The sequence below is a fragment of the Balaenoptera musculus genome, chromosome 17 (genome assembly GCF_009873245.2).
Source record: "Balaenoptera musculus isolate JJ_BM4_2016_0621 chromosome 17, mBalMus1.pri.v3, whole genome shotgun sequence".
Lineage (NCBI taxonomy): Eukaryota > Metazoa > Chordata > Mammalia > Artiodactyla > Balaenopteridae > Balaenoptera > Balaenoptera musculus.
The window spans coordinates 19,045,037-19,072,520 of NC_045801.1; the positions used below are offsets into that span (position 1 = coordinate 19,045,037).

The 27,484-nt window shown below is 36.6% G+C and overlaps 1 protein-coding gene and 1 long non-coding RNA gene across 6 annotated transcripts in view; one reads left to right on the plus strand and one right to left on the minus strand.

Annotated features, from left to right (window-relative positions):
• COL14A1 (collagen type XIV alpha 1 chain) overlaps positions 1-27,484 on the minus strand; it is a 241,550-nt gene that overhangs the window by 169,490 nt on the left and 44,576 nt on the right. For all 5 annotated transcript variants that reach the window (XM_036829890.1, XM_036829894.1, XM_036829891.1 and 2 more), the window contains exons 6-9: positions 9,786-9,941; positions 8,751-8,870; positions 7,048-7,212; positions 4,227-4,388 (exon numbers count right to left, since the gene is read on the minus strand). In XM_036829890.1, coding sequence (XP_036685785.1) covers positions 4,227-4,388; positions 7,048-7,212; positions 8,751-8,870; positions 9,786-9,941 — 603 coding nt within the window. The remainder of the gene's footprint in view (positions 1-4,226; positions 4,389-7,047; positions 7,213-8,750; positions 8,871-9,785; positions 9,942-27,484) is intronic.
• On the plus strand, positions 475-23,044 carry LOC118883272. Its single transcript, XR_005016983.1, has 2 exons — positions 475-545; positions 22,947-23,044. It is a non-coding gene; the product is annotated as an uncharacterized LOC118883272 (long non-coding RNA).

A 27,484-nucleotide genomic window follows, 5' to 3' on the forward strand; every position in this document is an offset into this window, starting at 1 on the left:
CAAGAAAAAGGGAGAAGACTCAATCAATAGAATTAGAAATGAAAAAGGAGAAGTAACAATGACACTGCAGAAATACAAAGGATCATGAGAGATTACTACAAGCAACTACATGCCAATAATATGGACAACCTGGAAGAAATGGACAAATTCTTAGAAAGCACAACCTTCCGAGACTGAACCAGGAAGAAATAGAAAATATAAACAGACCAATCACAAGCACTGAAATTGAGACTGGTGTTTAAAAATCTTCCAACAAACAAAAGCCCAGGACCAGATGGCTTCACCAGGCCAAATTCTATCAACATTTAGAGAAGAGCTAACGCCTATCCTTCTCAAATTCTTCCAAAATATAGCAGAGGGAGGAACACTCCCAAACTCATTCTACAAGGCCACCATCACCCTGATACCAAAAGCAGACAAAGATGCCACAAAAAAAAGAAAACTACAGGCCAATATCACTGATGAACATGGATGCAAAAATCCTCAACAAAATACTAGCAAACAGAACCCAACAGCACATTAAAAGGATCACACACCATGATTAAGTGGGGTTTACCCCAGGAATGCGAGGATTCTTCAACATAAGCCAATAATCAATGTGATTATTGAGGATAAAAACCATATGATCATCTCAATAGATGCAGAAAAAGCTTTAGACAAAATTCAACACCCATTTATGATAAAAACCCTCCAGAAAGTAGGCATAGAGGGAACTTACCTCAACATAATAAAGGCTATATATGACAAACCCACAGCCAACATCATTCTCAATGGTGAAAAACTGAAACCAATTACACTAAGATCACGAGCAAGACAAGGTTGCCCACTCTCACTACTATTATTCAACATACTCTTGGAAGTTTTAACCAAAGCAATCAGAGAAGAAAAAGAAATGAAAGAAATCCAAACCGAAAAAGAAGAAGTAAAACTGTTACTGTTTGCAGATGACATGATACTATACATAGAGAATCCTAAAGATGCACCAGAAAACTACTAGAGCTAATCAATGAATCTGGTAAAGTAGCAGGATACAAAATTAATGCACAGAAATCTCTTGCATTCCTATACACTAATGATGAAAAATCTGAAAGAGAAATTAAGGAAACACTCCCATTTACCACTGCAACAAAAAGAATAAAATATCGAGGAATAAACCTACCTAAGGAGACAAAAGACCTGTATGCATAAAACTATAAGACACTGATTAAAGAAATTAAAGACAATACAAACACATGGAGAGATATATCATGTTCTTGGATTGGAAGAATCAACATTGTGAAAATGACTATACTACCCAAAGCAATCTACAGATTCCATGCAATCCCTACCAAACCACCAATGGCATTTTTCACAGAACTAGAACAATAAATTTCACAATTTGTATGGAAACACAAAAGACCCCGAATATCCAAAACAATCTTGAGAAGAAAAACAGAGCTGGAGGAATCAGGCTCCCTGAATTCGGACTATACTACAAAGCTACAGTAATCAAGACAGTACGGTACTGCCACAAAAAAACAGAAATATAGATCAATGGAACAGGATAGAAAGGCCAGAGATAAACAGACGTGCATGTGGTCACCTTATCTTTGATAAAGGAGGCAAGAATATACAATGGAGAAAAGACAGCCTCTTCAATAAGTGGTGCTGGGAAAACTGGACAGCTAAATTAATTTCTAAACAGTGAAATTAGAACACTCCCTAACACCATACACAAAAATAAACTCAAAATGTATTAAAGACCTAAATGTAAGGCCAGACACTATAATACTCTTAGAGGAAAACATAGGCAGAACACTCTATGACATAAATCACAGCAAGATCCTTTTTGACCTCCTAGAGTAATGGAAATAAAAACAAAAATAAACAAATGGGACCTGATTTAACTTAAAAGCTTTTGCACAGCAAAGGAAACCATAAACAAGACGAAAAGACAACCTTCAGAATGGGAGAAAATATTTGCAAACGAAGCAAGTGACAAAGGATTAATCTCCAAAATATACAAGCAGCTCATGCAGCTCAATATCAAAAAAACAAACAACCCAATCCAAAAATGGGCAGAAGACCTAAATAGACATTACTCCAAAGAAGATATACAGACTGCCAAGAAACACATTAAAGGATCCTCAACATCACTAATCATTAGAGAAATGTAAATTAAAACCACAAGCGGTATTACCTCACACCAGTCAGAATGGCCATCTTCAAAAAATCTACAAACAATAAATGCTGGAGATGGTGTGGAGAAAAGGGAACCCTCTTGCACTGTTGGTGGGAATGTAAATTGATACAGCCACTATGGAGAACAGTATGGAGGTTCCTCAAAAAACTAAAACTAGAACTACCATACGACCCAGCAATCCCACTACTGGGCATATACCCCGAGAAAACCGTAATTCAAAAAGGGTCATGTACCACAATGTTCATTGAAGCACTATTTACAATAGCCAGGACGTGACAGCAATCTAAGTGTCCATCAACAGATGAATGGATAAAGAAGATGTGGCACATATATACAATGGAGTATTACTTGGCCATAAAAAGTAGTGAAATTGAGGTATTTGTAGTGAGGTGGATGGACCTAGAGTCTGTCATACAGAGTGAAGTAAGTCAGAAAGAGCAAAATAAATACCGTATGCTAACACACATATATGGAATCTAAAAAAAACCCAAAAAGGTTCTGAAGAACCTAGGGGTAGGACAGGAATAAAGATGCTGACGTAGAGAATGGACTTGAGGACATGGGGAGGCAGAAAGGTAAGCTGGGACGAAGTGAGAGAGTGGCATGGACTTATATACATTACCAAATGTAAAATAGATAGCTAGTGGGAAGCAGCCGCATAGCACAGGGAGATCAGCTCCGTGCTTTGTGACCACCTAGAGGGGTGGGATAGGGAGGGTGGGAGGGAGGGAGATGCAAGAGGGAGGAGATATGGGGATATATGTATATGTATAGCTGATTCACTTTGTTATAAAGCAGAAAGTAACACACCATGGTAAAGCCGTTATACCCCAATAAAGATGTTAAAAAAATAAATAAATAAAATAAAAATAAAAAAAAAAGAAAATGGGCAAAAGATATGAACAGATGTTTCATCAAAGAGGATATACAAATGCAAATAAGCATGTGAAAAGGTGCTCAACTTCATTAGCTATCAGGAAAATGAAAATTAATACCACAATGAGATAGCACTCCACACCTATCAGAATGACCAAAATAAAATATAGTAACAACAAATGTTAGTGACAATGCATAGAAACTGGATCACATATGTTACTGGTGGGAATGTAGAATGCTACAGCCACCCTGGAAAATTGTTTGGCAGCCTCTTAATTAAAACTAAGCTACACATGCAATTACAATATGATGAAGCAGTTGCACTCCTGGGCATTATCTCAGAGAAATGAAAACTTATGTTCACAGAAGAACCTATACATGAATGTTCACAGCAGCCTTTTTTGGTAACAGCCAAAAAATGGAAAGAACGCAGATGTTTTTCAATGCGTGAATTGTTAAAGTGTGGTACATCCATACCATGGAATACAACGCAGCAACAAAAAGGAAAGAGCTACTGATATATGCAACTACTTTGACGAATCTCCAGGGAATAACCCTGAGTGAAAAAAGCCAGTCCTCATAAGTTACATGCTGTATAATTCCACTTATATAATATTTCCAAAATGAAAAGTATTTAGAGATGGAGAACAGATTAGTGGTTGCCAGGGGTTAGGAAGATGCTGGGGGAGGGAAGGAATGTGGCTATAGAAGGAAAACAGAAATGGTCCTCGTGGTGACGTGAATGTTCTGTACCTTGTCTGTATGAACGTCACTTTCCTGACTGTGATATCGTACTGTAGTTTTGTAATATGTTACCATTGAGGGAAACAGGTAAAATATACATGATCTCTTTCTACATTATTTCTTACAGATTCATGTGAATGCTCAATGATCTCAAAATCCAACATTTATTTAAAAAACAAACAGGATGGTCTAAATGCAACACCATGGAGATATTATCTAGTAATTTAAAGTATCCCTCCCACAAGCCCATGGAACCTACCAATATACTCCCTTTTCTATTCTGATGATCCCTGTCTTGAGAGCACAAAGGACTGTTTAGTAAGTCAATGTGAAAAATGATAAGAATTTTCATAATCCATGATAGACTTTTGCACAGAGTAATACCCACACGAGCAGAGCAACTGTGCTCTGTCACTCATTGTACCTTTGATCTCCCTGTCCTGTTCTTCCACTCTGGAGCAGACAGTCCTCGTCAGACTCTCCACAACTGTGTGCATCAGGTCAAATTCGGCGACATTGTACACATGAGTGCTGTCTGGTTCAGAGGCGATCTCCTGCAATTCATTCTCATCCGCGTTTTTCACCCCTGGCATTGAGGACAACAGGGAGGGTCATGACGGTCGTGCCCCATTTGAAAAAGCAACTGCAGTGAGCCCGACCTGTACCCGTCAGTCTCCACCGCAACCAAAGCACCTGTACTTTAAAGAGGCACATCTCATGTCAGATTGTTTTTTAAATTCACTTTCAAAGTCATTTTTATTTTATTTTTAAATTTTTATTATTTTTTGGCCTCACCGCTCGGCATGTGGGATCTTAGTTCCCCAACGAAGGATCGAACCTGCACTCCCTGCCGTGGAAGGGCTCGTCCTAACCACTGGACCACCAGGGAATTCCCTCAAAATCATTTTTAAATGATTAAGTCTTAATTTTGTTCAGTACATCTTAACAGGAAGATGTATTGATGAAACTAACTTCTGTCTTTCATAAATATTGCAGAAGCAATAGTAATTAAACCAGTACTCTACACTATCCGAACTTCAGGTTTAAATTTTTATAAAATTAGTTTACTTAAATTGAGACAGAAAATCCTTGGCCCTCTTGGAATTTTCTAGTCTATCTTAGCCATGGATGCTACCAATTAGAGTGTGCTTACTATGCCCCAAGCACTTCAGTGTTTTCTATATATTAACACATTTAATCTTCACAACCAGTCCTAAGAGTTTGGCATTACTGTTTCTCCCATTTTACAGATGAGTAAGCTGATGCACAGAGAGGTTGATTCACTTGCTCAAGGAAGCACAACCAGTAAGTATACAGCTGGGGTTTCACCCAGGCAGTCTAGATCCAAAGTCATATGCTCTTATGCTATCTCAAGCTGCCTCTCAGAAGATTACACATTAAAATGAGTAAATATTTACCAGTGAAATTAGAAATAGAAAAAGGGAGGCACAGGATTGGGTTTCATGGGTGTAAAGGTAGATTTCTCTTCCCCAGGCTTCAGTAAACAAGAAGCATTTCTTTAAAAATCCCAGTCATTGCAATTATCTAAGGATGTTAAAAAGAGGTACTATGGAAGCAAGGAAGAGAGATTACCTGGGGCAACATTAATTACTTCTTAGGTGCCCAGCTGTGCCATTTAAGTTATCTGCCAACCTCAACAGACTGAGTAACAAAGCATCAGTTGTTTCTGAACTATTTGCTTTAGGGGGTTATAAGATAATAAATACTACTGATTTCCAGGTAATTCCCAGAGAAAAAGTCCAAATCACATCTGAATGAGTTCACTTAAACTCATCCATTCATCATTAACGAGACCACAGAATGGAGAGTAAACACATAAATTAATCCCTTATTAGCGTAAGTCTTCTGTAGGGATTTTCTTTGTTGAACAAAAGGATAGCAAAATAAAAAATAAAAATTAAATCAATCTCTCTAATGTTCCTTGTCTGACGGACCTCTACAATAGCTTTTAAAATGCATAGTTGGATCTGTGTCCACGATAGCAAAATAACAGTGCATGCTGAAGCAATGAGCTTAATGTCAATAATACTTTTCATGGCATTTAGTTAAAACCAACAAGTTTGGATCATTTAAGAATATTCTAGAGAAGATAAGCCCCAAATCTCTCTTTCTCTCTCACCTTTCCAAACAAAACAGTCTGTTGTAAAGAGCACGGAAAAGTGAGGAAATGGTAATCATGACTTGGATGGAATTTGTTCTGTAAGGATTTTTACCTTGTTCATATTTATGCTCCAGCACCCACCAAAATGCCTGCCACCCAGCAAAGAAGCAAATACTTCTCGAATGAAACATTCTATAAACCACATTTTGAGTAACAAATCTAGAAATCAGTTAGAGGAATTGTCTCTATTTTTTTTTTTTTTTTTTTGGTCAGTCTCTACTAAATAGAAGGCCTTCCTATCACCAAAGAAAATGTAAACAACTTAATCAAGAGCAAAATTGCATCAACTAAATATTTTGCAGTTATTCTGAGTGTGTGCCATACATATTCTTCCCACAAACCGATACCTTATAAAGGGTTATATTCAAGGAAATAATACTGCATATCTACAATTCTTTGCTTTCTTAACTACAAGACCTTAATTCCTTGAAAATGATAAATTGGTTTCTCTCTACACTATCAGAGAAGAGATAACTATAAAGTGATACTAAAGAGAAAAGTCTTGACTAACTAAATGGTAACGAATATGTACCTAACCTTTGCACTTTATGCTTTTCACAACATTTTGTGTGTGGTACCTCACCTAGAGATCCTCACACCATAAGATCCATCAGTTCCATCACTTCCATTTTTAATGTAAGGAAGTTGGGCTCAGATCAAATGACTGGCTATGACTAGAGCCAAGGGGGGAAAAGGCCAGGGGGAGGCAGAGGGATAAATTGGGAGATCGGGATTGACATATACTCACTACTATCTATAATATTGGTAATTAATAAGGACCTACTGTAGAGCACAGGGAACTCTACTCAATACTCTGTAATGACCTATATGGGAAAAGAATCTAAAAAAGAGTGGATATATGTACATGTATAACTGATTCACTTTGCTGTACAGCATAAACTAACACAACATTGTAAATCAACTATACTCCAATAAAAAAAAAAAAGACTTGAAAGTGTTCAGGTCTCCTGGCTTTCAGTGGAGTGTACTTTGCATCATATATAGTTTTAAGTGGTTGTGTGTCTGTGTCCATTGTTGAAACAGGACCATAATTAACAAATACCTATGGCAAACAGTTCTACACCAGATTCACGAAGGTTTCTGGATGGTGGAATAATATCATCTTGGGATTTTCCATCTGTGATTAAAATGCCAATTTTGGACACTCCAGTCCTTGCTCCCGCTTCTGGTTTAAAGCTGTTTTCAAAGACGTAGTTCAAAGCAAGACCTAGGAGAAAACAAGAAAAATAAATACAAACCAATCATCTCTAATAAAAAGCCTTCCAATTCTGCAAAATGTAACCACAAGATGAGTAACTTAGAAAGTTAAAAGAGTTTTTATTAGATGTGAACTTTCATCTTCATTTTTACAATAAACTATTCTTTGACAGATCTGATGAAAAACTAAAACCCACCAAAACAGAGGTAATAAAAAATAGCTGAATAGTGCATCATTTCAGAAACTAACATTCATAAAGAACATTGAATTCATATCAAATGTATATTGACAGATCTGTGTACAAGAAAATCTAAACCTTTATAATTAAGGATGAAGCAAGAATACCCACACAGAAGCAAATGTCCCAAATATCATCACTACATTTTCAATTTTGTTCATGATGATCTAAAAAAACCCACAAATTCTCTTTCTCTGTTTTATAGAGGTAGAAGGGGCAGATCTAAGATGATAGTTGAACTCCTGCCTTTTGAGTGTGACACTTTTCACCCAGAAAAAATAAATACCAAATATTGTTATAGGATTTGTGCTTAATAAATTTTTGTTGTATTAACAAAAAACTTGTTAGATTAAACCTCCAACTGGCAAAGCAATTATCAGGATTTCAGTGGTTTACTTAAAATTCAATGACAGCATCTCTATTATTTAAACTGAGCATCCACATTGTGGGCCCACAGAAGGAAACTGCATGTATTAGGGTTAAAACCTGTGATAACTTTTTGTGGTTGGGTCATGGATAACTGTAATCTAAATATTCTTACATTACAGTTGTTCCTTGGTATCCACAGGGGGATTGGTTCTAGGACCCCCTGTGACACCCAAATCCATGGATACTCAAGTCCCTCATATAAAATGGAGTAGTATTTGCATACAACCAACGTGCACCCTCCCGGATACTTTAAGTCATCCCTAGATTACTTATAATACCTAATACAATGTAAATTGTCTGTAAATAGTTACCAGCATGCGACAAATTTAAGTTTTGCTTTTGGGAAATTCCTGGAATTTTTTTCCAAATATTTCTGATCCCTGGTTGGTCGAATCTGCAGATGCTAAGGGCCGATTGTACTCATTTATCAAAAATATTGGTGAACCAAAGCTCCATAAATATTTCCATGATAACTACTGATTGAAGAATAAGGGTAAAGAAAATATCTTCCTTGAAAATAGGTAGAAATTTGATCTTATTGGATTGACAGCGTGACTGGAGGAAAAACAGGTGAAGAGGAAGAAAAATGAACTGACAAAGGTTAAGACAGCTACTAAAGCCTGTCAGCGTCAGGGACTGCTCGGTTCTCTTCTAGTTCAACCAAGCCCTTCCTGGGACATTATATTCATATAGCAAGAGGCATGAGATGTCTAGGTTTTAACTCTTAATGCTAGGTTTGAGAAAAGAGCCATCTAAGAACTTTATATGCTAGTTTGGTTTAAAAATACTATGCTAAGACATGCAAAGTGGCAAAACGAAGTAATAAAACTATTCTTCAGCAAGATATGTTGCTAAAAATGTGGACTAAACAAAAACATACCTGTTAGTGTATTTCCTCCCTTGTATGGTAGATTTCGGACAGCTTCAATCACCTCATCTTTTGTGCTAAAAGCATTCAAGTGCCATTCTATTCTGGGGTCGCCGCTATACTGTGCAAGACCTGGAAAAGAAAGATGAGAAAGCCCACCCAGAAATGATGGGTTACTCAAAGATCTAGTGGACCATTCAAGAAACTAGAATGACGAAGGGCCTAATCTTCGCAACATTTTTTTCTCTGCCTCGCTAGGTACTTCCAAAATGAGTTCTTGACATCAATTTAAGGAATTTTCAACATAGCTGGGGGCTGAAGGAATGTATATATTTTCTAGCCATCTAGAAGCGAGTACCCAATCAGGTACTTAGCATTTTTTTTTTAAAGTCTGATCATGTTTGTAGAGAAAAGGTCTAGATTTATTTAATATTTTTCATTGAGGTAACATTGGTATATAACATTATACCAGCTTCATGTGTACATTATATTTTGACTTCTGTATACATTATAGTGTTTGTTTTTATTCCCAAAGGAATGAGCTTTCTTTATGGCTATTTAGAAGGGAAACTAGGAGACTTTATATAATAAAATGGGTATGTTGCTCAATGATTTACACCTTTTTTTTTGCTTTTTATCTCAGCTAGAATTAATTTGGCAAAGATTACCTTGTACTATAAAACATTTTCCAATTGTTAAACATTTCACTGGATTCAGCTGTGTTTTTTTTAAATAAAAAGAAAACTTTTACCCAATAAATTCTTAAACAAATGGCAACTTTAAAATTATTATTATTATTATTAGGCAGAGAAGATTTTGGCTTTCTAGAAAATTGAAATGTGTTCAATAGTTAATTGAGTGACACTGTCATTGCAAAAATTAGTAGAAATAAATATTTATTGACGCAAACTTGCCCTTTTAGGAATATCACTATTGTTAAACCTGTAATTCTGAAAACCATTTGGTAAAGAATCTTTGAAATTTCTTAAGAAGCTTCCTGGTGGTTTTACACTGGCAGCAGACTGCTGTTAATGGTAGAAGATGTACCAATTCGTGTCTTCTCAGAGCCCACGTCGAATGCTGTAACCAGGTTTTCCAAAAAAGACCGAACCAGTCTGAAGTTGAATCTTCCAATACTCCATGAACCATCAACCAGGATTACAATATCAGCAATAGCTGGAGTTTGACAGAAAAACTTCACTTCTGCAAAGTACAGACCAAAAAAGTATCTGTGTTACTGTTGGAACTTTTAAAAGAGTGAGTTTATTTTAAGTCTTTCAGATAATTTGGTGCTAAGAATACAATAAAGTTTCCATTAAAGCAACCATATTTTTATAACCGTTCTTTTCAATGCATTTTTACCAGGAAATAAAAATGTGGTAACAGCTGGCAGCGGAGCCAACGTTCTGGAAATAGCAAAACACTGGCAGGTTCACAGCATCTTGGCAACTCAAGCCTTCTGCGTATTTTAAAAAGTAGTGTCTGTGCAAAAGCATCCAGTTTTGGGTTTTAGTCTGTAGCTTCTTTCCAGGAAAGGTCTTAGCAACACCCGTGTAGGAGAGTCAACAGGGATGGGAAGATAGCCAGGAAGCAGAGAGGCAGCTCTCCCATTCTGATAAGTCTATGCTAGAGGAAGTCAGTCATAAGAGAAGAAAACATGGGCTTCCTGAATTCAAGGAAAAGGCAGGGCCGTGCATTTAATCTAAGAAAGGTACACAGACCTTTGCTAAAATAGGAAGGGTTTGTGGAAGAAGAAAATTGGAAAAGAGCCCAAGAATTTCCCCCAATTCAAATATTTTTACATATTGTGTCTATCTGACAGTAAGATTTTATCCCTAAAAGTCATTTAAGTAATTGATTTTTTAAATTAAGTTTCAGAATAAGGATCTAGAAAAGGATGCCTGGTGACTGGAGTGGCACTCCCTTAAGCTTTGCCCTCAGGGAAAGTCTTAGCCCACAGTGATTGCGGGCAAGAGGCGAAGGGCAAACAGCTGTCCTTGCAATAAAGGGGGTAGGTCTGTGCTGGATGAGGTGAAAACCACCACTTACATTCACACAGAGCCAGAATACTAGAGTATTCTTAATGGGTTTAAGAATCCTTAAAAATGTCACAGTATTGTCAGTATCTTTACCAGCAGTGCTTTTTACTGCAGTTTGTCCTTCCCAAAGGATGGCTTAACTTTGCTGAATTTTCATATTAGGACTGGAGATCAGGAATATTGTGTGTGTATATGTGTCCATGTCAACTTCTTGAAATGCCCAGCAAATCCCTACTTTGCTTTCTAACATTAAAATGACAAAAAAACAGAATTTAAAATATAATTTATGTAGTGAAAAGCAAAATAAAGAAGTGTTCATAAATAAATTGAATATATTTTTTCCTGGGGGGGAAATAGTTGAACTACTATGTTTAATATATATCTCAATTTAATATATATCTCTGTACCTACTGGCCACATTTAGTTAAAACGATCTTGGATCTTGGTTTTTTTCACATTCGTGGAATACCTAGATCCTTTTACCAGATGGGGAAAAAATGTATTTGTCAAGGAAATACTCAGATACTCATTATGTAAGCTAAACAATACAGCTCAATCCGAAGTTTATATATTACATTTTTGGGCACCAAATCTCCCTTCTTTAATGACCAAATACAAAGCCACCACTAACTTAGGAGTCAGCCCTCTGTACCACACTAAAAAGTTCTAAAACAGAACAATGCAAGAAGTCATGGGGTAGAAATTAGTTTGTGCTTTGGAAATACTCAGGGAAAATTAAAGTCTTAAGAAGCTTTAAGAATCTATTTCTCTCAATTTTTATGGGGAAACTGACCTGAAATGAAAAGTAGTTTTCTTTTTCTTCCAAAACTATTGGGGATATTATTTCACTTTTTAATTTAAAATTTTTTTAATTGTTTGGGTACACTGCAGACAGGATCTTAGAAAGGGAGCAGTTTCTCTTTGCTTACTTAGAAGAGGGCTATGAAAACTGATATTTTCCATTTTAAAATTGTTTCCAATAAAAATATTCTGTTAACTTAGCTCTTTCAAGTCATTTTGACTTGGAGATAAAAATTCTAGATATCTCCAAAGTAAGATAGAAAATTAATTGAATAGAAATTAGAATACTGATAAATTTAGTGATATTAAATTTTTTTAAGTTGTTCATCAAAAGACACCTTAAATAAAATAAAAAGATAAGTTATGACTGGAAGTAGACATGTACAATGTAAAAAATTGAAAAAGAATCAGCATCAAGAATACATAAATCCAAAAAAAAAAAAAAAAGAATACATAAATCCATAAAAAACCATGAATAGATACTTCAGAGAATAGGAAATATATAATATGGTTAACAAATGAATGAAAAGAATGTTTAACTACATTGGTGATCACAATAATAAAAAAATCAAGATCACGATGAGGTACAATTTGTACTCATTCAACTGGAAAAAAATAAATTTAATAGCATTTATGATTACTCTAAAGATAATGAAATATTTAGGTATATATTTAAAACATGTGCAAGATCTGTGTGCTGCAAATTACACTACTGATAGAAGTCAAAGAAGACATAAACCAATGGAGAAGTCTACCATATTCATGGACAGGAAGACGGAACATAGTACAGATGTCAATTATCCCCAAATTGATTTATAGGTTTAATGCAATTCCTATCAAAATCCCAGAAAGGCTTTCTTAAGACATAGACAAGCTTATTCTAAAATTTATATGGGAAGGCATAGACCCCAGAATAGTTTTTTTAGAAGTCATGACAAAGAAGAATAACATGGAAGGAATCATTTTACTGGGTATTCACCCTACTTACTGTAAATAAGTAATGGGTATTTCAGAGGGTTAGACACACACATCAATGAAAAAGAATAGAAAAGCCAAAATAGACCCATACAAATATGCTCAACTATATGATTTTATAACTAAATATGATTTTAGACAAATGTTCAAAAGTACTTCAACAGATGGTGCGAGAGCAACTGGATATCCATGAAAGAAAGAAGAAAGAAAGGAAGGAAAGAAAGGAAGAAAGAAAGAAAGAAAGAAAGATAGAAAGAAAGAAAGAGAGGGAGGGAGGGAGGAAGGAAGGAAGGGAGGGAGGGAGGAAGGAAGGAAGGGAGGAAGGAAGAAAGAAAAAAAGAAAGAAAGAAACTTGACCTAAACCCTATACTTTATACCAAAATTAATTCAAAGTGGATCATCAACTTAAATGTGAAAAGTAAAATTATAAAGCTTTTAGGAAAAAAGTAGAAGAAAATCTTTGGAATGTACGGCTAGAAGAAGAGTTCTTGGAATCGACACCAAAAGTACAAACACATAAAAAGAAAGTTTGATAAACTGGACTTCATCAAAATAAAATACTTTTGCTATGTGAAAGCTCATATGAAGAAGATGAAAAGACAAGCTATAGACTGGGAGAAAGTATTTGCAAACCACACACTCAGCAAAGGATTAGTATCTAGGTTACATAAAGAACTCTCAAAACTCACAGGTAAATAAAACCAAACAATCCAACTAGAAAATGGGTAAAACCTGAACAAATATTTCATCAAAGAAGGTACACAGATGGCAAATAATCACATGAAAAGATATTCAACATCATTAACCATCAGGAAAATGCAAATTAAAAGCACAATGAGATTTCACTGTACACACCTATCAAAATGGCTAAAATAGAACATAGTGACAACAAATGCTGGCATGTATGTATAGAAACGGTATCACTCACACTTTGCTCATGGGAATATAAAATGGTACAACCACTTTGAAAACAGTTTGGCAGCTTCCTTAAAAAGTATACAAAAAATTACCATACAATCCAGCTATTACACTCTTGGACACATTCCAGAGAAGTGAAAACTTACATTCAGACAAAAACTGCACACAAATGTTCATAGCAATTTGATTCATAACAGCCAAACACTGAAATTAGTCCAATTAATTATTTTAAATGAAATAAATTCTTTTTGCCGTCAATATTGTATTTAAAGTTAAACCAAAGGAGCAGAGGAAATGAATTCTTGAACTGTATTTTAATTCAGCTCTTGGCTTAACATGAACTTTATCTAAAATGCAATTCTGAAAATATAGGTAGTACCAAAAAAAAAAAAAAAAGCTAGGCAGCTGACCACAATTGAAGGAAAGCACCCAATACATGGGCTACATCACAAATAAAAACAACACTCTGAATGTCACAGATTGAATCAGAAGGAACAATTCCCATTATGCAGTACACCAACTGTAGGTACAAGATAAGGAGGTCCAAAGAAACTAACAATTTCATATCTGAAAGTTATGTACATCGTTAGATTAAACATTATGCCCTCTACACTTACCTACTGACTTAGTCCTCATAACAGCTCTATAAGACAGGTATCATTATCAGTTCCATTTGCAGCCGAAAAATATGATATACATGTGCTGTGTGATTTGCCCAGAGTGCCACCCAGTGAAGAGGCAAAGCTTTGATTTGAACCCAGGTAATACATCTCCAAAATCTATGCTCTTAACCACAGGATATACTGACTTCAATAAGGTCCCTACATTACATCAATTTAGAAAGCAGGGGGAAAAGTCTCTAATATGAGGCAGTGTCACCCCAGCACTTGCCCCTGCTGTGTCCACAGGTAGTATATGCCATTTGCAAGCATCACTGTCTAGATAACTTTTTTCCCTCCCAAATGTATGCACTTAGCACTTAAGTAGCCCACATGACAAGTGTCCCTTTTACTATAGTTTTACACCAATTTTACTGTGTTACTGACATCATGAGAAAATTTTATGTTGAAAATACAAGTTAATTCAAGGAATCTGAATTAGTATAAATCAGTCTACACTAAACCTATGTATATTAATTTCATATTAACTAATTTCCTGTATGAAATTTACTTATTAAAAATGTGTCTATTTAATATTTACTATATCCCAAGCACTCTTCTGGGCAACCGAGAATACAATTAAGTTCCTACCTTCCAGCAGCTTAAATTCTTAGTGAGAGGAAACAGATTAACAAAACAACATAATTTCAGATTTTTAAAAGAGCTTTATAGAAATAAACAGAGTGATATAAAGAGTAGTGGTGTGGGGGGACTTTGGAGGTGCTACTTTAGTTAGAATGGTATGAAATTACCATTTAAAGTCTCCTTTTTATATCATAGTATTCCTTTTGTTCTAATGACATTCAAATTAAAGATGTAATTATAGTTAATATAGAAATATTTACAATGTATTTATGGAGAAGGGTATTCACCAACTTAGTTAATTAAAATAGAAAAGGGAGAATTGACAGAAGCAGCCTTTTTCTGCCAGGTAAACTCCTATTCATCCTTCAAAACCCAGGTTACACTCCACCAACTCCAAGAAGCTCTTCCAACAGTCCTCAGATGGGACTCATTACCTGCTCCTCTTTACTGTCTCTGCATTTGTACATGGTTTATTGTACTCAGAACACTGGACTATTATAATTTGTTTCCATTTCTATCTCCCTGACTAGACAGAACTCTTTGAGAAGTGAGGGATTTGTGTCTTATGTTTTTATCCCCTTTGGCTGAGATCTCGGCACATAGTACATCAATAAATATAAAGTACACTGACTTGTCTTGTTAAAAAAGACTCCCTCCTTTCACATAATTCATACCTACAGCACGGCACTAGAAAAATGAACCATGTTGGCTCAATTAAATGTGGTCTCTCCTCTTGCCCTGCCACCCTACCACACTGGAAAAGTGGATTACGGTTATTTAGGGATCAGGGAGATTGTATCAGGTTTGCCTGTCTTCCTTGATATTTTCCCAATGCCAGAGGCAAAGCTAAATGAAAGGGGAGCACATAATATTTTTACTCACATTATCTTAATATGCACTCAGAAAATCTCGTGATCATTTTCACCACAACTTGTCTGATACATTTAGTGGCTCTGAATTATTTTTCTCAGTGCCACTAGCAAAATATCCAGCTAGGCCACTCATTAACCATGACATTTGAAGGAAAACTGTGGTCACAGAACAATTTCTCACTTAAGTCTCTGGTAAGGTTGAGTTCAAGTTTCTAAACTAAGAGCTTGCTTCCAAGACTGGCTTCAGACACATCCCTGAGGATTTTTTGTTTTTTAAGAGTTAACATCATTTTACATTTGCAAAGAGCTCAGTGGTTCTAAAAGGATTTTTCAATACATTGGCATATTCTGATGCTTACAACATTCTTGTGGGGAGTCACGATTGTCCTCAATTTTCAGAAAATGAAATTGAGCTTCAGAGAGACAAGTGAACAGTTCAGGCAGAGCCAGGACTGGACACCAGGTCTTGTAAAGGTTTGGTTGCCTCTTCCATCATACCATGCTACTAGCACCGTAGAAGACCTCCTCACATAATGCAACATGGGTGGCCACTAGTTATCTGTCATATTAATGTTACAAGCTGTCCATCGATCAGAAGGGGAGGGCGTCCCTGGTGGCTCAGTGGTTAAGAATCCGCCTGCCAATGCAGGGGACATGGGTTCGAGCCCTGGTCTGGGAAGATCCCACATGCTGCGGAGCAACTAAGCCCGTACGCCACAACTACTGAGCCTGCGTTCTAGAGCCCACGAGCCACAACTACTGAAGCCCACACGCCTAGAGCCCGTGCTCTGCAACACGGAGCCACCACACAGCAACGAAGAGCAGCCCCCGCTCGTTGAAACTAGAGAAAGCCCGCGCGCAGCAACAAAGACCCAACTCAGCCAAAAATAAATAAATAATTTTTTTTTTTTTAAAGGAAGGGGAGCAGGGGGTTCATTTCAGTCGTGTTCAGAGTCGACATTAATCAGAGGGCGCTTAGCGCTCATTTAGCCCACTCTTGCTGGAGACGTACATTTTAAAGCATCCCTGACAGATGACTATCCTATCTAAAACAGCACTCCCCATCACCCTCTTCCCTTATTCTGTTTTATTTTTCTTTGTAGAGCTTCTTACTTCCTAGAAATATACTATATAGTGTGATGCTTAATTTTATATGTCAACTTGATTGGTTCATGGGGTTCTTGGACATTTGATCAAATATTATTCTTTGTTTGGGAGGGTGCTTCTGGATGAGATGAACATATGAATCCACAGACTGAGTAAAGCAGGTTGCCTTCTCTAATGTAGTTAGTCCTCATTCAATTGATTGAAGACCTGAATAGAACAAAAAGGGAACTGCTCCTACCTGACTGCCTTGATTGGAACGTCGGACTCAAAACTGACACACTGGCTCTTCTTGGGTCTTGAGCCTGCCAGTTCTCAGATGGGAACTCACCCCACCGGCTCTCCTGGGTCTCCAGCTTGCTGACTGCAGATCTTGGGACTTCTTAGCCCCCATAATCATGTGAGCCAATTCCTTATAATAAATCTTTTTCTATATTTATATATATCCTATTGGTTCTGCTTCTCTGGAGGACCCTGACTAACACATATAGTTATTTATTTATTGACTGCAGCAGATACTTTTCATTGTTTCCTTTTTTTTTAAATAATAAAAAGATCTCCCATTTAGTGACTGCTTTTATCAGATGCTTTGCATATGTCTTTTCCATTTAAGCCTGATATTAATCCTATAAGATAGGTGTCCTTTTCACTCCATTGAAAAAGAAAGGTTAAGTAACTAGAACCTTTCTTTTTCAATGGAGTGAAAAGGACACCTATCTTATAGGATTAATAACTTGCCTATCATCACACACTAAGCAGGTAGAAAAGCTGGAATTCAAATCCAGGACTGACTCCAAAGCCTGAACCATTTAGCTATTGTGCTATTCAACTCCTATGACAGAAGAGAAGAAAAGTATTTGAAAGGAAGGAAGCGAGAAAGGAAGGGAAGAAGGGATGGGGAAAGAAGGAGAAGGAGGGAGGGAGAGAAAGAAAGAAGGGAAGGAAAAGAGGAAGGCAGGAAGAAGGAGGGAAGGAGGGAGGGAATGAAGAAAGGAAGGAAGGGAGGGAGGGAGGGAGGAAGAAAGGAAAGATTGCTAAGCCTTGTCATTAAAGAAAGCATGAAATCAAAGACATACTTGTCTTATATCCAACTTGGGGTGAATAACACCGTGACAACTTGGAGGCACATGAAGCCCAATCTCTGAACCATAGTCAAAGGAACATTTCTTCTGTCACTCAGAGCTCTGCATCTTAAAATTAACCGACAATCCTGTAAACGTGACATTCATTACATTTCTCCTCTGCTCATAAACTGTAAGAGACTGGGAGAAGACATGATAGCTGTCTTCAAATATTTAAAGGGCTGTCATACAGAAGGGGGATTAGGAGTGTTCTGTATGCCCACAAGGAGACAGATTTCAACTCAACTCAAGAAAGAACTTTCTAACAGTCAAGATTTCCAGAGACCGCTGCCTTGAGAAATAGTGAGAGCTCTGTCGATGAAAGCAGATGCTCGTCAACCTTTGATGATGTGGCTGAAAAGCCTCAACCTCTCAACTAGTCGAACTACATGGACCTCAAAGTTACCTTCCAACTCCAAATTTTAAGATTATTTCTTCCCTCCCCCACCTACCAAACTGAGCCTAAACTATTCATTGGGTTCTTCAAAGCTCTCCATAATTCAACTCCACTTGACCTGTCCATATTGATTTCTCACTTCATCCCAGTACAATTACTTTTCTTTCCCCCAACAACATTCTCATCTCTGAGACCTTTGACTCAATTTTTATCCTCTCTGCCCACCGCCATTTCTTCCTATCTAACCTCTCCGTACTCTACCTACCACAACGCCAGACACCGAAAACAGGTTTTATTTCCTTTGAAAATATACAGTCCTTTTAAAATACTTGTAGAGAAAGTCTGTCCTAAAATTTTATTTGTACAATGACCTGGTTGTTATTTCCTGACTTTCATAAGTTCATGCTGACCCAAGAGAGGCTATTTTGCCTGACCACCTCTATTTAGACACAAAGCTTATTCAGGAGCCGGTATATTACATTCACATGTATTCTCAGCTCTGTATATAGTATTACGTGATTTGGCTTTATGTTTACTTTAGTTGTCCATGGTGATTTTCTGAAAACATGCAATAACTCAATCATCCCTGTTATTCCAATTCATCAATAACAAACAGAACCTGACATTTTGAAGTTTCTAAGGCTGAAACACCTGCTTTATTTGATACTGTCAGCCCTGCAGGTATAGAAACAAGATGTTTAATAAAAAATTCTTAGACAAGAAGGAAGGTATCAATCAGATGAGCCCAAGCATTGCTACCGGAAACAGCCTCTGCCAAGATCTATAAACAGTGCTCATAGCTGTAAAATACCTGATTTAACAGAAAGATATATTATAAGCTTTTTTTAAAATGAGGACATTTGCCACAGCCTGAGTGAGCCAGAGCCCCCGAAGCAGCTGCTACTTTAACCCCGTCCTGTCTGAGCGGGGAACAGACGCTCTCAGGTGACCTACACACAGAGGCGGGGCGAAATCCAAAGCTGAACCCCAGGAGCTGTGAGAACAAAGAAGAGGAAGGGAAATTTCTCCCAGCAGCCTCAGGAGCAGCAGATTAAATCTCCACAATCAACTTGATGTACCCTGCATCTGTGGAATACCTGAATAGACAATGAATCACCCCAAAATTGAGGCGGTGGACTTTGGGAGCAACTGTAGACTTGGGGTTTGATATCTGCATCTAATTTGTTCCTGGTTTTATGTTTATCTTAGTTTAGTATTTAGAGTTTACTATCATCGGTAGATTTGTTTATTCATTTGGTTGGTCTCTTGCTTTTTTTTCATATATATATATATATTTTCCTTTTTCACTTTTGTGAGTGTGTATGTGTATGCTTCTTTGTGTGATTTTGTCTGTACACATTTGCTTTTACCATGTGTCCTAGGATTCTGTCTGTCCATTTGTTATTTTTCTTTTTGTTGTTTTTTGTAGTACAGTTTTAGCACTTATCATTGGTGGATTTGTTTATTGGTTTGGTTGCTCTCTTCTTTCTTTCTTTCTTTTATTTAAATTACTTTTAATTTTTAAATTTTTAATAATATATATATTTTTATTTTAATAACTTTATTTTAATTAACTTTATTTTATTTTAATACCCTTATTTTTTTTTTTCTTTTTGTTCTTTTTTTTCCTCCCGTTTATTCTGAGCCGTGTGGATGACAGGGTCTTGATGCTCTGCCGGGGGTCAGGCCTGAGCCTCTTAGGTGGGAGAGCTGAGTTCAGGATATTGGACCACCAGAGACTTCCCGGCCCCTTGTAATATCAAACGGCGAAAGCTCTCCCACAGATCTCAACCTCAATGCTAAGACCCAGCTCCACTCAATGACCAGCAACCTACAGTGCTGGACACCCCGTGCCAAACAACTAACAAGACAAGAATACAACAACACCCATTAGCAGAGAGGCTGCCTAAAATCTTAATAAGTTCACAGACACCACAAAACACACCACAGGACACAGTCCTGCCCACCAGAAAGAAAAGATCTAGCCTCATCCACCAGAACACAGGCACCAGTCCCCTCCATCAGGAAGCCTACACAACCCACTGAACCAACCTTAGCCACTGGGGGCAGACACCAAAAACAACGGGAACTACGAACCTGCAGTCTGTGAAAAGGAGACCCCAAACACAGAAAGTTAAGAAAAATGAGAAGACAGAGAAAAAACACAGCAGATGAAGGAGCAAGGTAAAAATGCACCAGACCAAACAAATGAAGAGGTAATAGGCAGTCTACCTGAAAAAGAATTCTGAGTAATGATAGTAAAGATCCAAAATTTTGGAAATAGAATGGAGAAAATACAAGAAACATTTAACAAGGACCTAGAAGAACTAAAGAGCAAACAAATAATGATGAACAAGATAATAAATGAAATTAAAAATTCTCTAGAAGCAATCAGTAGCAGAATAAATGAGGCAGAAGAACAGATAAGTGACCCGGAAGATAAAATAGTGGCAATAACTACTGCAGAGCAGAATAAAGAAAAAAGAATGAAAACCTCTGGGACAACATTAAACGTACCAACATTCGAATTATAGGGGTCCCAGAAGAAGAAGAGAAAAAAAAAGGGACTGAGAAAATATTTGAAGACTTCCCTAATATGGGTAAGGAAATAGTCAGTCAAGTTCAGGAAGCTCAGAGAGTCCCATACAGGATAAATCCAAGGAGAAACACACCAAGACACATATTAACCAAACGATCAAAAATTAAATACAAAGAAACAATATTAAAAGCAGCAAGGGAAAAGCAACAAATAACATACAATGGAATTCCCATAAGGTTAACAGCTGATTTCTCAGCAGAAATTCTGCAAGCCAGAAGGGAGTGGCAGGACATATTTAAAGTGATGAAAGGGAAAAACTTACAACCAACTTACAACCAAGATTACTCTATCCAGCAAGGATCTCATTCAGATTCAATGGAGAAATTAAAACCTCTACAGACAAGGAAAAGCTAAGAGAATTCAGCATCACCAAACCAGCTCTACAACAAATGCTAAAGGAACTTCTCTAGGCAGGAGACACAGAGAAGGAAAAGACCTACAATAGCAAACCCAAAACAATTAAGAAAATGGTAATAGGAACATACATATCAATAACTACCTTAAATGTAAATGGACTAAATGTTCTAACCAAAAGACATAGACTGGCTGAATGGATACAAAAACAAGACCTATATATATGCTGTCTACAAGAGACCCACTTCAGACCTAGGGACACATACAAACTGAAAGTGAGGGGATGGAACAAGATATTCCATGCAAATGGCAATCAAAAGAAAGCTGGAGTAGCAATTCTCATATCAGACAAAATAGACTTTAAAATAAAGACTATTACAAGAGACAAAGAAGGACACTACATAATGATCAAGGGATCAATCAAAGAAGAAGATATAAAAATTGTAAATATTTATGCACCAAACATAGGAGCACCTCAATACATAAGGCAAACGCGAACAGCCATAAAAGGGGAAATTGACAGCAACACAATAATACTAGGGGACTTTAACACCCCACTTTCACCAATGGACCGATCATCCAAAATGAATATAAATAAGGAAACACAAGCTTTAAATGATACATTAAACAAGATGGACTTAACTGATACTTATAGGACATTCCATCCAAAACCAACAGAATACACTTTCTTCTCAAGTGCTCATGGAACATTCCCCAGGATAGATCATATCTTGGGTCACAAATCAAGCCTTGGTAAATTTAAGAAAATTGAAATCATATCAAGTATCTTTTCCAAACACAATGCTATGAGACTAGATATCAATTACAGGAAAAAATCTGTAAAAAATACAAACACATGGATGTTAAACAATACACTACTAAATAACCAAGAGATCACTGAAGAAATCAAAGAAGAAATCAAAAAATACCTAGAAACAAAATGACAATGAAAACACGACGACCCAAAATCTATGGGATGCAGCAAAAGCAGTTGTAAGAGGGAAGTTTACAGCAATACAATCCTACCTCAAGTAACAAGAAACATCTAAAATAAACAACCTAACCTTACATCTAAAGCAATTACAGAAAGAAAAACAAAAAACTCCCAAAGTTAGCAGAAGGAAAGAAATCATAAATATCAGATCAGAAATAAATGAAAAAGAAATGAAGGAAACGATAGCAAAGATCAATAAAACTAAAAGCTGGTTCTTTGAGAAGATAAACAAAATTGATAAACCGTTAGCCAGACTCATCAAGAAAAAAAAGAAGACTCAAATCAACAGAATTAGAAATGAAAAAGGAGAAGTAACAACTAACACTGCAGAAATACAAAGAATCATGAGAGATTACTACAAGCAACTATATGCCAATAAAATGAACAACCTGGAAAAAATGGACAAATTCTTAGAAAAGCACAACCTTCCAAGACTTAACCAGGAAGAAATAGCAAATATGAACAGACCAATCACAAGCACTGAAATTGAAACTGTGATTAAAAATCTTACAACAAACAAAAGCCCAGGACCAGATGGCTTCACAGGCCAATTCTATCAAACATTTAGAGAAGAGCTAAAACCTATCCTTCCCAAGCTCTTCCAAAATATAGCAGAGGGAGGAACACTCCCAAACTCATTCTATGAGGCCACCATCACCTTGATACTAAAATCAGACAAAGATGTCACAAAAAAGAAAACTACAGGCCAATATCACTGATGAACATAGATGCAAAAATCCTCAAAAAAACACTAGCAAACAGAATCCAACAGCACATACACTATCATCAGGTGGGGTTTATCCCAGGAATGAAAGGTTTCTTCAATATACACAAATCAATCAATGTGATAAACTATATTAACAAATTGAAGGAGAAAAACCATATGATCATCTCAATAGATGCAGAAAAAGCTTTTGACAAAATTCAACACCCATTTATTATAAAAACCCTCCAGAAAGTGGGCATAGAGGGAACTTACATCAACATAATAAAGGCCATATATGACAAACAACATCATTCTCAATGGTGAAAAACTGAAACCATTTCCACTAAGATCAGGAACAAGACAAGGTTGCCCATTCTCACCACTATTATTCAACATAGTTTTGGAAGTTTTAGCCACAGCAATCAGAGAAGATAAAGAAATAAAAGGAATTCAAAACTGAAAAGAAGGAGTAAAACTGTCACTGTTTGCAGATGACATGATACTCTACATAGAGAATCCTAAAGATGCTACCAGAAAACTACTAGAGCTAATCAATGAATTTGGTAGAGTAGCAGGATACAAAAGTAATGCACAGAAATCTCTTGCATTCCTATACACTAATGATGAAAAATCTGAAAGAGAAATTAAGGAAACACTCCCATTTACAACTGCAACAAAAAGAATAAAATACCTAGGAATAAACCTACCTAAAGAGACAAAAGACCTGTATTCATAAAACTATAAGACACTGATTAAAGAAATTAAAGATAATACAAACACATTGAGAGATATACCATGTTCTTGGATTGGAAGAATCAACATTGTGAAAATGACTATACTACCCAAAGCAACCTACAGATTCCATGCAATCCTTATCAAACTACCAATGGCATTTTTCACAGAACTAGAACAAAAAATTTCACAATTTGTATGGAAACACAAAAGACCCCGAATATCCAAAGTAATCTTGAGGAAGAAAAACGGAGCTGGAGGAATCAGGCTCCCTGACTTCAGACTAACTACAAAGCTACAGTAATCAAGACAGTATGGTACTGTCACAAGAAAACAGAAATATAGATCAATGCAACAGGATAGAAAGGCCAGAGATAAACCCATGTGCATGTGGTCACCTTATCTTTGATAAAGGAGGCAAGAATACACAATGGAGAAAAGGCAGCCTCTTCAATAAGTGGTGCTGGGAAAACTGGACAGCTAAATTAATTTCTAAACAGTGAAATTAGAACACTTCCTAACACCATACACAAAAATAAACTCTAAATGGATTAAAGACCTAAATGTAAGGCCAGATACTATAAAACTCTTAGAGGAAAACATAGGCAGAACACTCTATGACATAAATCACAGCAAGATCCTTTTTGACTCACCTCCTAGAGTAATGGAAATAAAAACAAAAATATACAAATGGGACCTGATGAAACTTAAAAGCTTTTGCACAGCAAAGGAAACCATAAACAAGACGAAAAGACAACCTTCAAATCGGAGAAACTATTTGCAAACAAAGCAAGTGACAAAGGATTAATCTCCAAAATATACAAGCAGCTCATGCAGCTCAATATCAAAAAAACAAACAACCCAATCCAAAAGTGGGCAGAAGACCTAAATAGACATTTCTCCAAAGAAGGTATACAGATTGCCAACAAACACATGAAAAGCTGCTCAACCTCCCTAATCATTAGAGAAATCCAAATCAAAACTACAATGAGGTATCACCTCACACCAGTTAGAATGGCCATCATCAAAAAATCTACAAACAATAAATGCTGGAGAGGGTAGTGGAGAAAAGGGAACCCTCTTGCACTGTTGGTGGGAATGTAAATTGATACAGCCACTATGGAGAACAGTATGGAGCTTCCTTAAAAAACTAAAAAAAAACTACCATACAACCCAGCAATCCCACTACTGGGCATATACCCTGAGAAAACCATAATTCAAAAGGAGTCATGTACCACAATGTTCACTGCAGCTCTATTTACAATAGCCAGGACATGGAAGCAACCTAAGTGTCCATTGACAGATGAATGGATAAAGAAGATGTGGCACATATATACAATGGAATATTACTCAGCCATAAAAAGAAACGAAATTGAGTTATTTGTAGTGAGATGGATGGTATAGAGCCTGTCATACAGAGTGAAGTAAGTCAGAAAGAGAAAAACACAAATACCGTATGCTAACACATATATATGGAATCTAAAAAAAAAAAAAAAAAAAAAAACTGTTTCTGAAGAAGCTAGGGGCAGGACAGGAATAAAGACGCAGACATAGAGAATGGACTTGAGGACACAGGGAGGCAGAAGGGTAAGCTGGGACGAAGTGAGAGAGTGGCATGGACATATATACACTACCAAATGTAAAATAGATAGCTATTGGGAAGCAGCTGCATAGCACAGGGAGATCAGCTCAGTGCTTTGTGACCACCTAGAGGGGTGGGATGGGGAGCGTGGGAGGGAGACGCAAGAGGGAGGAAATATGGGGATATGTGTATACGTACAGCTGACTCACTTTGTTATACAGCAGAAACTAACACACCATTTTAAAGCAATTATACTCCAATAAAGATGTTAAAAAAAACCCATATAGGCTTATAAAACTTAAAAAATATATAAATAAAATAAAATGATAACTTCAGATATCTCTGAAAAAAAATTTAAAAAAAACTAAAATGAGGACATTTGAAAACTTACTTAAGGAAGAGCTATATTTTTTTTACCACTGGAAAATTCATGGGTTAAGAATGATAAAATTTTTGGAGGCCAACAGAAGAGGTGTCAAAATTCCTTTAAAAATATCTTATCAAGAGTGGTCAGGGGTAGCAGAAAGTCCAAGAAAACAGGCGGTCTATTGCTAGGAGAATCTCAGCCCCTTGCCCTCAGGGAAACCTTATAATTTTACGCACAGTATCATGTACTTTGCAGGTGTTCAATGATTATTTTCTGAATGACTGATTCTGTTTCATGCTTTTCTGAGTTCCTGAAAACATGAATTTTAATGCTTTACATCACAGCAAAAACAGAAATCTGCTTTCTGCTTTTTTATAATAATAACATTCTTTTCATGAAAACAGTCTTTCTTAATCTTCTCTAAGGGAATGTGAACCTCTCTCCTTGAGTCTAAAACAAGCCAAATCCAAATATTCAACAAATATTTACTGACAATGTAAGAGACTCTGCTGCATTTGGTAGGCTAATGTTTTCTCTTTGAAAAGAAGACACTAGAAAAAAGGAAATAGAAAAAGGGGTGCAAACTGACATTCATCCCATACCTGCTATGTTCCAGGTATGTCACAAACCTGATAGCATTTAATCTTCCCAAGCCTGCATACTCGTTATGGCTATTATGCTCATTTTGCCAATGAAGAAACTGGAGCTTAGAGAGGTTTCTACGCCTAAGGTTGCCTAGGTAGGTAGGAAGCAAGGGAAGATTTCATTTGTATGACCACAAAACCTCTGTGCTATATACTGAGCCACACTGACCTCAAGAAGTAACAAGAAAATTAAGGGAGAAAAAGGAAAGTTCAATAGGGGAAGAAAAAAGAATATTCTAACGAAAATGTTACTGTTTATCCTCTTAAAGCTTGGACTGAAAAGCCAGTCATATGATCTTCTGATTTCTCCTCTGAGCGTGGCTACTCAGACTCAAACCTACCATATGGCTAATGCCATGGGCTTGACAGACCACCTCTGCAGTTGCTCTGTGCTTCTAAGAAGTGTTACGGAACGATTGGAGAGCAGAAGTGAGGAGAAACAGGGCCAAAATTACATCACCACTTCTGTTGGATCAGGGTTTCTCAACCTTTTTTACTAAATTAATAACTTGAATTAACATTACTTATTTAAAGCAGCGATTTTACTTAATATGCCAGAGCATTGAAGAACAGACAACTACCCATAGCTAGATCTCCATCACTTAGAAATGGCTTCTACAGATCTTTTTATTCCTCCTTCTTTCTGTTTTGTCTGTTAAATCTTATCTTTTACTTTGGTGTTTTACAGTTTCACCAACACGGTTCTGGGTGCGGCTTAATTTTTCATTTGCACTCTTCAGAACACTTTATGCTCTATTCAGTCCCTTTTCAAATCTTACCTACTCTTGTTTTCATGGTCTCTCATCCTTCCCTTGTTTTGACTATTTCTATGACTTCAATAATATTGTTGTTTATTTTATAGTATTTATGTAATCATTTCATAATTGGAAATCATGGGATTCTGAGACCACCATATTTGTGTCTTATGACGCATACTCATGGTTTTACTTCTGTGTTTCAAAATTTGGGATTATAAACTCTTTCTGGCATTGCTTTATCTGCGGTAATCTTTAGAATTAGGGCTGAGCATGTGTGCCTCAAAGGTGATTTTGTGTTTTCTTCTGCCAGGGACCCTATTTATACCAGCTTTGAGCAAGTTTAAAATTAATTTCTTGAATATTAGGACCCCAGAACATGTGAAGAGTATAAATGTGAATGCCTAATCTGTATGTGGTACAGGCCCATGGTTATAAATTCTCAAGGAGACATTTTTCCACTCAGGACACAGGCACAGACAGAGGGGCTTCCAAAAATTCTCCTTATGCTTATGAGCAGAGATTTTCTAGTTCACCCTAGT